The sequence below is a fragment of the Agelaius tricolor genome, unplaced genomic scaffold (genome assembly GCF_023055355.1).
Source record: "Agelaius tricolor isolate 1412-34295 unplaced genomic scaffold, bAgeTri1.0.p SCAF_3, whole genome shotgun sequence".
Taxonomy (NCBI): domain Eukaryota; kingdom Metazoa; phylum Chordata; class Aves; order Passeriformes; family Icteridae; genus Agelaius; species Agelaius tricolor.
In genome coordinates, this window is record NW_027269263.1 from 21,101,009 (window position 1) to 21,116,103 (window position 15,095).

A 15,095-nucleotide genomic window follows, 5' to 3' on the forward strand; every position below is an offset into this window, starting at 1 on the left:
GAGGGGCAGGAATAAAGGCATTGACTCTAGGTGCAGCTATATTGGATAGTAGGTGTACCATGCCACTGTAGGATATCTCCATACATTCATTCTTCCTAAAAATAGCTTTACAAAACAAAGTAATTTCTATGACATTGTATGTGGTTTGTAGCAGGGATTTGCAGTGTTTGACTCTTGCTGACTACCTGCACATGAGACTGAGACCTCAATAACGGCGCTTGCAAACTGTGAAAATCTTCATTTTAACTGCTAAGGAAAGATTTTACTTCATGAGAGGAGTGGTGCATGCCCCATGACCTTGCAGGACACCTCTCAGTCTTAGAGACAAAGGAAATTGGGATGGAGGAAAGCATAACATGACTTTCAATTGAGAAATGCAGTCTTGGAAATGAATGCTCTTGAATTAAAAGCTAGTGTTTATTCCAGCATAACTCTTGATTGTGTGTACATTTTTGTTTTGTTCCTCTTTTTTCTCGTCTCCTCTTAACCTTTCAGTGATGTCTTTTCCTTTCACAGGTGCTGCAGGATTGGAGGTGTCCTGGGCTCTGTGACTCATTTAGTGATGGCTCTGTAGGGCTGCCCTCCCACTGTGATCTGGCATATCTGCTCTCCCTGTGTTTGCTTTCTGCCTCCAGACCTGCTCCACCTTTCTTCTGCCCAAAATCACTCCATCAATAGGGTTTGTCATTTAATGTACATTTTACCCAGCAGCTTCTGCACCAGAGGCCCAGCTTAGTTTAGGTTCTAGACATTGTCACAGTGTCACCACCTTAAATTAAGAAAAAACAAATCTTCTGAAGAGTTAATAAAAATAAACATTATCCATAGATAGTAGCAATCTTTGGATCAAAACCAATACCTAAAAATGCACATTGTAATAAAATATTGTGAAGAGCATTAGATAATGCTCTCCAGTGTCATAAGGTACACTATACAAGTCACAGCCTGTATTTCATAAATTATCAGTTTATTGTGTTGGCAATGCTGTCAGAAGCCAATCCTACTCCGTATAATAAAGTCTTTCCTTTTCTGATCAATGCGTTTTAAATATCAAGCAAGGCTAGTATACTTCAGGTGTTCCTTCTATCTGCCTTTGAATCTTGGCAGAGTACACAGTTGCCAAGCACAAGCTGACATTCTTGTGGGTCACTGTAAACAGAGAAGTGAGACACTCAGGAGTAAACATGTCACTGATTAGACTGGGAAAAAATTGGTAATTTAAGCCAGTGTCAGTCTGGAAATTATTAATCTAAGGATATACAGAATCCTTTAGGGAGAGGGAAACTATTCTAGCAGGGAGGCTGTAGGAGCATAAAACTCCTTGCAGAGGGTTATTTGAAGTTAGTGTAGCTTGGTGGGGATGGGTGACCCCCCAGCTAAGATGTCTGTGCATCTGGATCTTCACAACCCATGGTAGAACAGGTCCCACTCAGCCTCCCTTTCCACCAGCAGTTCTCTTCCTGGAGCTCTGCTAGCATGGACTGCTTGGAGATTCAGTCCACTTTCGGAAAATATTGAGGGATTTGGGATGAAAACAAGCAAAAAATCCAATTCCAAAAAGTGTCTAAACTCACATGTGTATGCATAAACATAAAAAAATGTATGCATCCACATAGATATAATATATATGTAGATTGTATATTACCCAATCATATAAAATTTAATATTAATATGGTTTATTAATGCTGTATATATGCATCTACATCTATATAACATATATATATACGTGTGTATATATATAAAATATATGTAGATTGTATAATATCCAGACATATAACACATAATAATAATTGAGATTTAAATTTTTTGTTTGTTTTATTTTTGTGTTTAGTTTGGTTTTCTTGTTGTTGTTTTGTTTTTGTTTTTGTTTGTGTTTTTGTTTTGTTTTGTTATTGTTTTTGTTTTCTTTCTTTTTTTAATGCATATTCCTTTCCACCCAAAGATTTATGTTTTCAGATTATTTTATTTACAGGGCACCCCCTCAGCAGTGCAGGGTGGAGTGAGTAAGGTCTGGCTGAAGCAGATAATTGCTCTGCCATCAGCGATGGCCCTGGCCCCCGTCCAGCGAGCAGAAATGGGTGGGCACAAGGGTCACTGCTTCACGGATGTGATAATCCCAGGGGGGGTCTCACAATTCCTTCCCGCGTTCGTATGCATGCATTCCCTCTGCAGAGGCAGCTTTGCTTTCTCTTGGAGTATATTTTTTTGTATCAGCAAAGACAACCAGGAAGAAAAAATGTTTCATTAAAATTAGAACGGAGAGTCGACTGCTGAAGCGCTTTATTTTTTAGATGTTTTTGTTTTTGTTTTTAAAGCCTAATTCACCTTAAAGAATCTCAAAAGCAGCCTCAAGGGAAAGATTTGTGAGTTTTTGTAATGGAAAGCGGTAGCCTCTAGGGCCCAGTGGATATGCAGGGAGGCATTTTCTCTTGCTGGTGCAGCTGAGAGCGAGCGAGAGAGAGCGAGACCTGGAAATGAAAGTAAAGAGATCAGGAGGCACATGGAGGGAGCTGCAGGGGCAGCCGATCCAGAAACAGAATGCTGCCTTCTATAATTAAATAGCACTTACTATTATTATTACTTCTAGTAATAATACATTAATAATATCTCTAGTAATACAATACCATTTATCAAGGAAAGTTTATGCCTAGTGTGGGGGGGAAAACCCGAGGAGAGGTGAGTTCTTTATTATTATTTTGGGGGGATTATTTTTGTCTTAAATCAATTCTCTGTGTGTTTGTGTATGTAGAAAGGGGTGGACTTGAGTAACAAGAAATTCTGGATGTTGCTTCATTAGAAAGTAAAGATTTCAGATAGTAGCTGCATAGATGAAAGGTTGTGTAATTGGAAATGTAAAAAAATGTGGTGAAAAATAATACGGGTGAGATTTTGAAGCTAAACACTCTTCCGCCAAAAATGTGGGGTTTGCAAAAAAAAAAAAAAAATATTGTCAAAGATCCTAATCCCACCCCCTGGAAAAAAATGTGGCAGTCTAAAATTGCATAGCTAGGGGGAAAGACCCTGGGTTTACGTGGAAAACTTAGTATTAATCGCGTTTGTGCCTGTTTGTGTTTTGTACGTTCGGGATGTGTATTCTGGTCTGTATTTAGGCTGCAGTTTCCCCTCTTGTTTGGTCCAAACCCCATGAAACGGCAGAGAAGCCCTTTGGAATTGCTTTTTAGATGGACCTTCCTTGGGGTCTTCTAAAGTTTATCAAATAAGAAGACTATGTTATGGCTTTTTTGGGTTTTGTTTTGTTTGTTTTGGTTTTAATTCTTTAATGTTTTAGACAGTTTCCGGGTGGCAGGGGACGTTATATGTTGGATTTTGGTTTTTTTTTTCCTCTTAAAGCTGTCTCCCAGACTCTTGAAGACGCGTGATTTTTATTTAAGTGGATGGGGGTGGGGAAGGAGGAAGAGTATGTTTTGGTTTGTTTTCCTTTTCCCGGGGAAACATGGATGTCTCCTGCCCTGGGAGACCCCTCCCAGCAGGGCCGCAGTGTTGGAGTGCCGGGGTGCCGGCATTCGGCAGAGTCGCGGGGGTGCGGGAGGCGCCGCCGGCCCCTCTCCGCTCCAGCGGCCGAGGTGGCGCCTCTCCCGGCTGCGGCCTCTACGCAAGGCCGGGGACCGGCGGCCTAGTGCGGGCAGGGGGGGGAGGGAGCGAGCGAGGGCTCCCGCGCCATCCGTGTGGGAACCAGCCCCCGGATTTAGTTTTTCAAATGAGGCACAGGAATGCGAGCTGGGTGGGCAGAAACCCAAGAGCAAGTGGCTTAGGGATAGGCAGCATTAGCCCACAGCTCTCTCCTTGCTCCTTGCCTGCGCTGCAGTGGGGGCAGGAGGAAGGGTGGCCTGTGGTACATGAAGGTGTTATGTATGGAGTGGTTACGTGTGGAGCTACTATGGAAGGGTTATATGTGGAACACAAGGCTAAAGGGGCTGGAAAATGAGGTAATAGGGGCTGATGTGGTCAGTTGAGGCTTTAGCCCCCACCACCATCCCCCTCTCTGGGAAACTTAAGAGTCACAGCTTTTATTTTCACTGGAGGGTGAGCTGGTTGTTGCTACCTTGCTCTGCATTCACTGGGTGCAGTGAATATTGCTGGGTGCAGCTGGTGGCACCCCAGTGACCCCAGTGATGCTGCAAAGCAGGCGGGGCACTAGTGGGGTGCTGGGATGTGAGATGGTGGCCATGGAAGTAACTTGGGGCGGCAGGTGTGGGGAGGGACAGAGGAGTCTGCCCTGGTGGGCACAGCACAGCGGTGGGGAATCCAAGAGCGGTTGGCTGAGAGAAGCAGTGAAACCCAGGGAGTGGGACATGTCAGAAAGCAGCTGCAGGAGTGAGCAAGAGCCCAAGTTTGTAGTGGGCTCTGCAGTTTGTCCTTTACTTAATGTGTGCCCAGTTAGCTATTCTGCTGTACCACTAAGGTGGCCAAACTGCAGGCAGTGAAAGACTCCCATGTTTTGGACCAGTGTATCCTGGAGTCTTTTCCCTGGGGAGCTCCAGTGTCAGCTCTGCAACCTGCAACTTGCATCTGAGTGTGCTTATTTCTAGCTGAAATGTTACAGTCAATGCCTGGAAGTCAGTCAAGCGTCAGCTCCTTGCCATCTCAGAAATACAGTATGAAAAACTTTGCCCAAATTCAGTTCTGACAGGGTTATGAATAAGAGCTGTGTTCTTGATAAGATAAACTCAAGTCTTTCCGTTCATCTCGTGTTTCTACCATCTACCCATCTAGAGGATATCCACCCAGTTTGTGATTCAGTCACCCAGTTCACTGGCTCATGCTTCCTTCTGAAGGCAAGAAAACTATTTTGCCTGTCTGTAGCATTATATTCCTCTCTGGCAAATGGTTTGTAATTTATTGACAAACTGTGAATAAAGTTCTCTCTACATGCTAGACCAGGGAGGATAAATGTCTCTGGACTGAAAGGATGAGAGCTTTGTAATGGAGGTATAAATACTTGGTATTTGAATTTTGCTGGTGATTTGAGGCTGGAACGATGGGGGAGACAGAAGTGACTGAGTTTGCTGGTGAGGCAGTGGAGGAGGAGGTGTGAGGAGCAAAAAGAAGAGTCTGACTGGCAGCCTCCTGCAGTGGTTGGGGCAGGCAGGACAGATGAGGAGTCTGCCACACGTGAAGGAGATTGTTGATGTGGAGTCACATTGAAGGGGAAAGAAAGGTAGTTGTTCCTGAGATGTGCAAGAAGTTGTTGGGTAGCAGTACAGAGTGAGTGCTTTGAAGGTGCTGCCATGAGGGTATGAGTCTTATGTGCAAAGTCATGACATAAGCCTGGAGGTGCGACAGACCTGTAGCAGAGAAGGCTGGTCACCCGCTTGCAGGGAGGGAGGAATGTGAGGAATGGAGCAGCAGTCTAGAGTGGAGATCAGGCCTTTGTTTTATGTTTAAAGAAGGCAATGGAGGGTTTTGGGTTGAAGAACATTCACTCTGGAAGATGAATGTAGAACTGCAGAGCATAAACAGCGTGCAGGGCATGGAAGGTTGCCTTTTATCAGGGTTTTATAGCAAGGAACAAACTGTAGCTGTGTGTTGTGGCACTTACAGAGATGCAATGGGCTGGTCAACCATGGGTGAAGCAAGGGTGGGGATATTCATGCTGGATGCAGTGGCAATAGTGATGAGGAGAGGAAAAAACAGAAGGGGAACTTCAGGATGGAAGAAGAGTTGGGTAACTCTAGAAAGCAGACATTCTGTAGCCATTCCCAGTAGTCCTTTGGCTGCACTCCAGGTTTGGGTCAGTAACTTTTGAATGCCCTTCTCTCTGGGCAAGCAACAGTAATCAGTTCTCACTGTAACACAGACTCACATCCCGCTGTGTAGGATGTTTTAGCAGCAGGGTCAGGGTAGCTGTGAGAACAGGTACTGATCTCTCCTCTCCTTGCACAGTGTTTTAAAGGCTGAGCTCAGAAACAGAAGTAGACCATGTGTATTGAAAGCTTTTATAGGTGGTCGTGTGTTTTGTGGATATACACAATTGTAAAGGTGTGCCATGGCATCTTTGGAATGCAGCCATTGCCTTGTGTTGACCAGCCAGTGTTCAGCTGCCCTCCCCACAGTCGCCAATAATCTCCCTTTTCATCAGATCTGTGGGCTTCTGCTTCGCTTTCCTGACTTTTGTTCCCCCCAGCATGACTCAGGGAGCAGCAAGAGCAGGGCTACACCTCCAGGCAGGACAAGTGAGTAGCAGCAGAAGGTGATGGCAGTCACCAGCAATGCCCTCACTCACGGGGTACAGTCCCACCACACGTGAACAGTGTAGGCAGAACTAGATGCCAGTAGGAGTGGTCCATCAACAGTCCCAGAGAGGATGAGGTGGTGAATCTGGTCCAGGTCCACTCAGTGAATCCAGTGGTAGGAGATGGTGCCAGAGACTGGACTGGAGACAAGCTGCCTGCAGTGGAGGTCTAAGGTTTGTCCCAGAGGTAGAACTGAGGACTAATTCACCTACAGCATAGCTCAGATAAGGCAGGACCTGGACCTCTGCTGAAATTGAGCTCCTACACCATGGACAGAGAGGCATAGGTGGGGGGTCCAAGGTGAGGCTGTTTGGAATGCTTCAAGACTTTTAGTGTATTTAGCTAGAAATTCTTCCTTCTTCCCTGTGCTCTCCCCATGAGCCTTTGGGAGGGTCCATTTGACTCTTTTGCCTTCTCTTCTCCCCCAGAGTTTCTCTCTTGTCATTTCTTGTGGAGGCCCTTTCCTCACTCTTGTCTCAGATGGCCCTCACAGTTTCTTACAGTGATCTGGGGTGGCTCTGTCCTTTCATGTCTTTCACTGCTGCCTTTGTGGAAATGGTTCCTACTGCTCCTCTTCCGCTTCTCTGTTCTCTCTTTCTTCCTCTGTCTTTGCAGAATTTCACACAGGGAGAAAAAAAAAAATAATTATCTCTCTCCTTGTCTACCTCTCAAGCCTGTCTGCCTGTATCGTTAGTGATCATATTAACCTCACAATCTCCTTGTTAAATTTCCTTCTTTCTTCCTGATTGCTCATTATCCAGGCTATTTAGGAATCAATGCAGGCCTTCTGTTGATGTTGTACTGAAGTATATCAGCTCTTCTCCATCACTTCTGTTTAAAAGCCTTTGTAGAGATGCTGATCATCCCTCACCTTGTCTATTGGCTTTCCCTTTCTTGCTGCACTGCCCATCCTGTTCCAAGTTCAGCTGCTTAAAGTCTCCTACCTGTTGCTTGAACCAGGTTGCTCCCAAATTTACTGTCTGATGACTTAGAAACTACAAAGTATCACTTTCAAGTTCTTGCTTTCTTCTGCTGCCACTTTCTCTCACTCCAGTCTTTTCTGCTTCCCCCCACTCTTCTTGGTGGTAAAGGGCAGGTTCAGTTCTACATTTTGCATGGCAAAGAGCACAATCAATTAAGGGCTTGCTGAGTTGTCAGGATTGATTCTTATGTACCTTAAAGGCCCCTTCAACCTGTGTCATTGATACTGCAAGATATCTTAGAATGATAGAGATGGTCTTAATGTAAAAGGGAGCTAGATGATAATCCTGTCCAAACTGTTGTGGTGTAGAGGTGGAGAAATTGCTTTAATATCTTCTTAGAGACAGTTCTGGGTTGGGAAGGTACAGGGTCTTCATCTCATTTCAGTGTTTCTGTGCTTGCTGCCTTTGTCCCCAAGTTCCTGTTCCTCAAATGCTGAGCATTATTTGTGGTCAAACTGGTTGATGTGAAATTTGCTGTCATCAGCAGCTCAGTTTTACCACAAAGTGCCATCCTTTCTCACCTTCATTATTCTTTTCTTATGTGACAGACCTGTGTACCTTGGAGAAAGGTCACTGGGGAGCCATTTCAAGATTTGCTTCCAAACTGCAGAGGATGAAGTGCAGATAACTCTTGAGCCTTCAGAAGGGTGCTGCCCACCCCAGTTTAAAGCACTGCAGGACAGGGCTCTGTTCCCTCTCCAAAGAAGTGTTCCCCAGTCTGTGCTGCTCTTGCCTGCTGATTTTCAGCATGAAATCCCCATTGCACGGATTCAGTGCTGTCCTTTTATGTGGACCACAGCAAGCAATTTCATCTCCTCCTTTGCATCTCCCTTTGTGCTGTACCTCCATAAACCTTATGTAGATAAGGTATATTTCATATGCTGTGCAATAAACCAATTTAAATCTGTTCCAGATAAATAGTGGTCAGAATTGTATCATGGGAGGGTCTAGGCACACACTCCTGAAATGACTGCCAGTGCAGGCAAAGATGGTATTTGGTTTCTTCCCTTTCCTAGAAGGCAGTCATGATAACAGTTCCTATTGCTTTATTTACTGGCGGCCTAAGCTGGGAGCTCAAATTGAAGTAATTCCTCTTTGCCCCTGTATCCTGTCAGTGGCATGTGAGAAAAAGCAGATACTTGGTAGCGAGCTGCTTGCTGTGCTGTATCTGCAGTATGGATAAATCATGGGCTTTGCTGTTCAGGGCATCAGGTCTGGAACATTTTGTTAATAGTAAATTCGGGCACAAACAAAATACTTTGCTGTTTAATTGCCAGCAAGACCTAAAATGACTCACTTCATGTTGTTTCTTTTTCTTCTTCCTCCACAGCAACCATAATGGAGAGGCAGAAGAGAAAACAAGAAATAGAGAAAGGACTTCAGTTCATTCAGTAAGTGGACAACCTCAGTGTTCCCTGTGGATTTGGAGGCAGTCATCTTTCTGTTGAGGATTGCAGGAACTGAGTTTTTCCTATTCACTGCTTTGAGTTTGCTGCATGGGAAAGAGATACTGTCCTGAGGATTTTGACTGTGATTTTTTTTCAGAGTGTTTCTTGTCCTGTTAGAGGTCCCTAAACTTAAAATTCTGTCATTTTAATTTCCTTTGGTTTTGCCCTCCACTGCAGTTCCAGGATTATCTTTACAGTCAGCATAATGCTAATAGTACTTGGATCTTCTACATCATCTTCAGCATGAAGATCTCAAAGTGCTCTCTTAACAAGGTTATCCCACCTTTGTTAGGAAGGGAGATAGTGTTTTAGCTCTTTAGGTGGGGAAACAAGGTACATAACTTGTTAGGCACCCCATATGGTGCCTATGGGAAAAATAGATAACCTGGGTTCTTTTACAGTTGCCAACCTGCAATGTAGATGTCTCAGATCACTCTTCTATGAATGTCATGTGGCCTTGCAGAGCTTGAAGTGTTTGCTTATGTAGTAGTTACAAATCCTAGTACTTCCTTATAAGATACAGTAGTATTTCTCCCTTCAATGTTTGACTTAGCAGAGGCCTCAAACTCAGGTCCAGGTTCCATGATGAGTAAGGAAGTAGTAAGATTGTAATCAGATTGGTTTCGGGTTTTTTAAGGTCTGCTTTGTGTCCTGCAATTATTATGCCTGAAATCTGTGCCACTACAATAGGAAACCCCCTAGATTTTCCATGTTACATATTTGTATCCTGTAATATGACCATGATATTTTCATCCCAGTCAGAGACTAAATAAGGCTGATAGCCCAGTTTTGGACAGGTAATTGTGAGATTTATATTGGTAGCATTTATAAAAATGCCCAAGATTCTGAAGAAGAAAATAATTTAGAAATATGAGGTGTAGTTCATGCATCTGGGGTGTATCTTGCACTCTGAACCAGGAGCAGTGCCATATGTTGGTTTGTTTTGATGTGAAAGAGGGAGTCCAAATATGTAAGCAGCATGAATATTTCTTACAAAGCCATGACATTTCCTGTAGTTAGTTTTAAGGAGTGATTAGGTGAAATCTAAAAAATGTTTATTCTGTAACCAGTAAGATCAGGTATGCACTGTATGTGAGAAAAGCTATGAAAGGTGCTGAGGATTCCTCTAGCGCCTATTGATTTGTCCTTGAAGAGAAGCAATAAATATATGTGGACCAAGCCTGCATGAATTGGGTGGTCCAATTTGAAGAACAGAACCGTTCTCTTAAGTCTCAGTGCTGTTGTAGGGTAGGTGTTATCCTCACAAGCACTGCCAGTTTTTGTGTTTCAGCCTTGGCCAAGAAAGTTGGAGTTAAATGAACTGAACTCCTGAACCTGCACTGTTTTCTCCCTTCCTTTTGTGGGGTAGGCCTAAAGGCATGTGGCTAAGTTAAGGCAGAGAAAAGTGATTGCATTTATCTCTGTGTGTGTCTCTGGTCTCACAAAGAATTTGAAGAGATCTTGGAGTGCCACTCTGGTGCCTCTCATTAGAGCCGGATGCACATAAAATACACTTGTATTCTTCATGGCAGTCTCTCATGGGACTTTATTAAAGATGGGTTTTTTAGGTGACTGTCAGAAGGCATGTTACAGAGGATCATGTATGCACAGAAAATAAATGAAAATAAGACTCCTCTAGTCTCAAGTCCTTCTTAGATGTGACCATCGCTTGACACCACTGTGAGTGTCACTGAGCATAATGCTCCCTAACTGTATTCTCTTTGCCTCAGCTGCCTTTGCAGTGATAAAACATTCAGTAACTTACTGAGATTACCATCACAGGACTAGAAAAAGGAACTCTTAATCAGACAAAAGCCCTTGTTTACATAGATGCCTGTTTCATGAGTATTTTCTCTTCTTTTTCTTCAGGTCCACATTACCCCTAAGCCAAGAAGATTATGAGGTAATGGAGATTTTGTTTGTTGAAGCTGGGAGCCCTCTGGTTAGCATTATTGTTCTGTTGCACAGCCGTTAGTTTGCATGCCAAAAGTGAAGAATGTGGGATGGTCTGTCACAATTTACCTGTGACTTAAAGTTTTAAGGTTCTGATGATGACAACTTTCAGGCAAAGGAGAAGACACTTAAGTACTCAAGAAGAATGGGAATTTCACTGGATTATTCTCTTCTACCAAAAAACCTGATGTTTTACAGGAGGGTAGGGATGAAGGAGTATCTTAGTGGGCAAGCAGTTTGCTAAAAGATACAGAAAGGAATGGGAAATTGGGAAGCCTCTCCTGTCTCTGAATATCCATTTGAGTCTATTTGTTCTCTCCCTGCTGCCCAGGCCTTTTTGCAGAAGCTGGTGAGAAACTTGTTTGCAGAGGGCAATGATTTGTTCCGAGAGAAGGATTTCAAGCTTTCCCTGGTCCAGTACGTAGAAGGGCTGAATGTGGCAGATTATGCAGCCTCTGATGAGGTGACCATCCCAAAGGAGCTTCTCTGCAAGCTCCATGTCAACCGAGCTGCCTGCTACTTTGCCATGGTGAGTACTTTCCCAAGTCATCCCCAGGAGCCAGGGTTGCAGTGCTGTGCAGTTGGAAAAGAGATATTTCAGCTGGTTTTGTCCACTCCCTGTTCAAACACTGGAGGAGACAACAACACACTGAAAAGTCTGCATTCTCCTCACAATTGCACTATGTCTTGCAAGACCAGAGGAAGGATGTGAGTAGAGGAGGCCAGGCCTAAGGTTCTAAGAACAATGCAGTTCTGCTCTTCAGTGGTGAGGAGTTAGAACTGTCCAGTGTCTTCCAGTGTTGAACAAGTATTTTTCTGGAATACTGTTTATTGTTCTGGAGGCTCTTGCCTCCTCCATTGAGACACTGGAAGACAGTAGGAAGGCTTTGGGTCTTGAAGGAACTTGTGCAGCATACACATGGAAAGGGATTCTGAAATACCCGGGCTTTGAAAGGCTGCATGCTTCCATTTTACTCAGGCATGTAATAGCTTTCCTTCATGGCACAACCCCAGAGCCGGCCTGTCCTGTCTGTAAGGACACTGAGTCCCTTGAAAATTAGCAAGCAGTCACATAATTAAAGACTTCAAGTGTAACATGCTCAGGGTAGAGGGGAAGACAAGATAAGGTTGCTCAAGCAACCTTAGTTCTGTCATTCCTTGACTTTGAAGTGTTTTGAGTTTTGCAAGATTTAACAAAATGTTCTGTTAATGTAGGTGTGTTTGCACGCTGGTCTGTGCATGAGGTAGCATATGTACTTCCACCTGCTGCTTGTATTCCTGTTTTCTGCTGAGAGATAGAACATTTGCATTCACAGAGAAGGACAGTTAGCCTGCTGTGCCTCAGCTGACTGCAGGTGGTCTGTTCCATGCAGGGGTTGTATGAGAAGGCACTGGAAGACAGTGAGAAGGCTTTGAGTCTCGACAAGGAGAACATCCGAGCGCTATTCCGGAAAGCCCGTTCCTTAAATGAACTTGGAAGACACAAAGAAGCGTATGAGTGCAACAGCCGATGCTTGCTGTCCCTCCCACATGTAAGTTTTTGACATACAACTCATCTTGGGTTTTGTGGCTCACAATCTTCCTCTCCTCAACGTGCTTAGTGTGAGGCCAGAGGATAGTGGAAGAGAAATTTTGTCTGTTCCCAAGAACATGCTTATGCCCAGAAATTCTGTCTCTCCGACTCAAAGTTGTTTGTCCTCACATGTTTCTTCAGGCCAAGTCACCTCTTACAGATAGTGCCAGCCAGGGACACCAGCTAGTGACAGCAGGTTCATGGTCTGTTTGTGAAGAACAAACCCCTACTCTAACAAAAGGTGAACTAAAGCCATGAGAATGTTTTAATTGGCTGCTTTTTTATCTCTAATAAAAGTGACAAGGATAAATGGGAACTGGAGCTCTGAAAGGAAAACTTGTATGGTTTTCCTGTGTTGGATATAAATGTCTCACATTTCACTTACTGATTGCTAAGGCAAAGTGATCAAGCTTTTTATTTCTTGAGGAACATGCAAAGGTGCCCTTGACATCACATGGCACACTTATTTTTGTGTACAGTGGTGTGTAAATTTTTGCATGCGGAGAGAACTGTCTGCATATATTAGGGGCTAAATATTTTCCTGATAGTGCTTTTAAGCATCCTCTTAGGCCGGATATTGATCTGGAAAGCAAACTGTGATTACATGGATTCAAGTGAGCACTTTCCTGATGTTGGTTCTGATCCATCACAGTAATGTTGTTAGAAGAAAAATGCTTCCACCTCAGCAGGAGAAGTTAACTTTCCTTTATTATTAGTGGTATAGAAGCAATCTTTGAAAGCCTTGTTAGCAGTTAGTTATTCCTTTTGTGCTTGTAAATTCTAGCTTCTTTACTTGGCAGAACAGGGTGACCAAACCATATTAAAGATATCATTTTTGGGGAGTCCCATGGAACTGTTTTATAAACAAACCCTTGATTAACAAAAGCATCTAGTTTAGGTGTTCTTGTAAAGCTATATTTTACATTGCAGTTTAGCCACTTAATTTAATTTATATTTTAACTATATAGTTATGTTTACATAGCTGCCATTATTATCATTACTTTATCAAACTTCTCTGTGCCAGGAAAGTTCAGCCTAAAAATTTCCATATTGAGTGATCTGTGTTTCCTATTCTAAACAATTCAGCCTTGTAAATTAACAAACATAAATTAACATTGTCTTGTTACCTGCTTAACAGAAATCATAAGCCTTCTCTGCATCAAAGGCTATCCATCATTTCACTCCTGTTTGCATTACCCTCTGGAGCACATGGGTACTTCCATCTTCCCATTGTTGTAATTGCTGAGAACTTTGTTGTGTTCAAAACAGAGCCTGTCTTAGAACTTCTGATGTTAAAGGATGTGCCACTCATTTGGCTCACTGTCTGTCAGAGTTAACTTATTTCTGGGTGCAGACACTCAGTGCTGCTAGTTTGCAGAAGTTCTCAGTTTGGTGAAGTTAATACTTCTCTGTGGTACACTTGTGTTTGGTATGGCATGAGGTGTTTTAGAAGAAGAAATAGACAAGCTAGATTTTGTTTTCATTGAGTTCAGTGAAGATGGTGCCAAGACTAATGTTGAGGGTGTGGGGGAACACAATCAAAAAATGACACTCCAGATTGAAGGGAAAAGTTACTGATATGGTGGGCTGGAAGAACCAGAGGCTTCTCAGCTCTTGAAAGCGAAAGGACTCAACCTGCAAGGAGAAGGAGATTGGAAAGACCAGCATGGAAAGTAGAGAGAAGAGGGCAAGCTTCAAGGTTGGACATGAGGGGGGAAATTCTGGGAGATTAAGGTGAGCTATCACAACAGGTTGGGCAGATAGATACCTTTTTTCTTTTTTGAAAAAACTGTTGAAGTACTCTGATATTTTTGCAAACAGGGAGAGAGAGGAAAACAGAAGGAAACAGTTGCTGGTGATATATAAGTGTAGAAGACTGTGGCAGGTTGTTAGTCTGGGCAGGAAGCCCATGGTGGTGTGTGAGTGGGCATGGACACTGGGCAGGGAGGATGGTAAAATGCTACACAACAGGGAAAGCTCAAGATCTGCTTGACTAAGCTGAGGCAGTTTAGCTGGAGCTGGAGACAGTTAAAATGCCTTCTAGCTAGTAGGTTGAAAACTGAGACTTGGTTTCAGCTTTAAAAACAAACAAGCAAAACAGGCTAGTGGGTACTGTCTGCATATCAAAACTGATGATTAACTCTGCAGCTGGCGGAGAGGGAAGACATGCAGGCTCCTTCCCAGGCATGGAGACCTTGTGGAAGCTGAATCAGTTGCCAGCCTTGGCAGCTCCTTCAGCCAATTTGCCCTCAGGACTCCTGAACCCTGTTTTCACAGAGTGGGTGCTTTGTTGGAAGCAGGTACTTGATTCTGATTTTCTGCATCATTGAATGAGTGTAGGGCAAAACTCCTGGTGCAACTGCAGCATCTTGGCAGGACTAAATGACAAGAATGCTGAAGTCTGTCTGGACTCTCTGGGGCTGTTCTGGAAATTATCTATCTGCTGCTGTCTGAAGTTGAGGCTTAGTGCAGCCCAATGTGCATGACTGCATTCCTCCTTATTTTTTGTTCTGTGTGACACAAAGGCAAAACTGAAAGTGTCCCATCAATTGTTTTGTCCCCAGGATGAAAGTGTCACACAACTGGGGCAGGAGCTTGCCCAGAAGCTGGGACTGAAGGTTCGAAAAGCATACAAAAGACCTCAGGTATGACTTCTTTTGTCTTAAAGGCTATCCTTTGCTTGTACAAATTTACTTTTGCAGAAGTGGTAGGTGCTGCTCTGCAGTTACAGACATGTGTACACAACCCTGCAAACTCTAGCAGGCTGCTGGCAACCCTCCTCGTCCTGACCCTCTGACTCACTTTGCCTTGATCCATTTCTAACCCCAGTGCTGCTCTGTGTCTACTGCCAGGATGTTTTCTGAGTCCCCAGCTGGTGCTGCAG

At 43.7% G+C, this 15,095-nt stretch overlaps 1 protein-coding gene across 6 annotated transcripts in view; it reads left to right on the forward strand.

Annotated features, from left to right (window-relative positions):
• Positions 1-2,146: 2,146 nt before the first annotated feature.
• Positions 2,147-15,095, forward strand: part of ZC3H7B (zinc finger CCCH-type containing 7B) — a 47,228-nt gene continuing 34,279 nt past the window's right edge. For 4 of the 6 annotated variants that reach the window (XM_071422991.1, XM_071422993.1, XM_071422992.1 and 1 more), the window contains exons 1-6: positions 2,147-2,676; positions 8,568-8,628; positions 10,555-10,588; positions 10,970-11,167; positions 12,012-12,170; positions 14,776-14,856. In XM_071422991.1, coding sequence (XP_071279092.1) covers positions 8,576-8,628; positions 10,555-10,588; positions 10,970-11,167; positions 12,012-12,170; positions 14,776-14,856 — 525 coding nt within the window. In that variant the 5' untranslated portion in view covers positions 2,147-2,676; positions 8,568-8,575. The remainder of the gene's footprint in view (positions 2,677-8,567; positions 8,629-10,554; positions 10,589-10,969; positions 11,168-12,011; positions 12,171-14,775; positions 14,857-15,095) is intronic. The other 2 variants (XM_071422994.1, XM_071422995.1) reach the window with 1 other exon arrangement.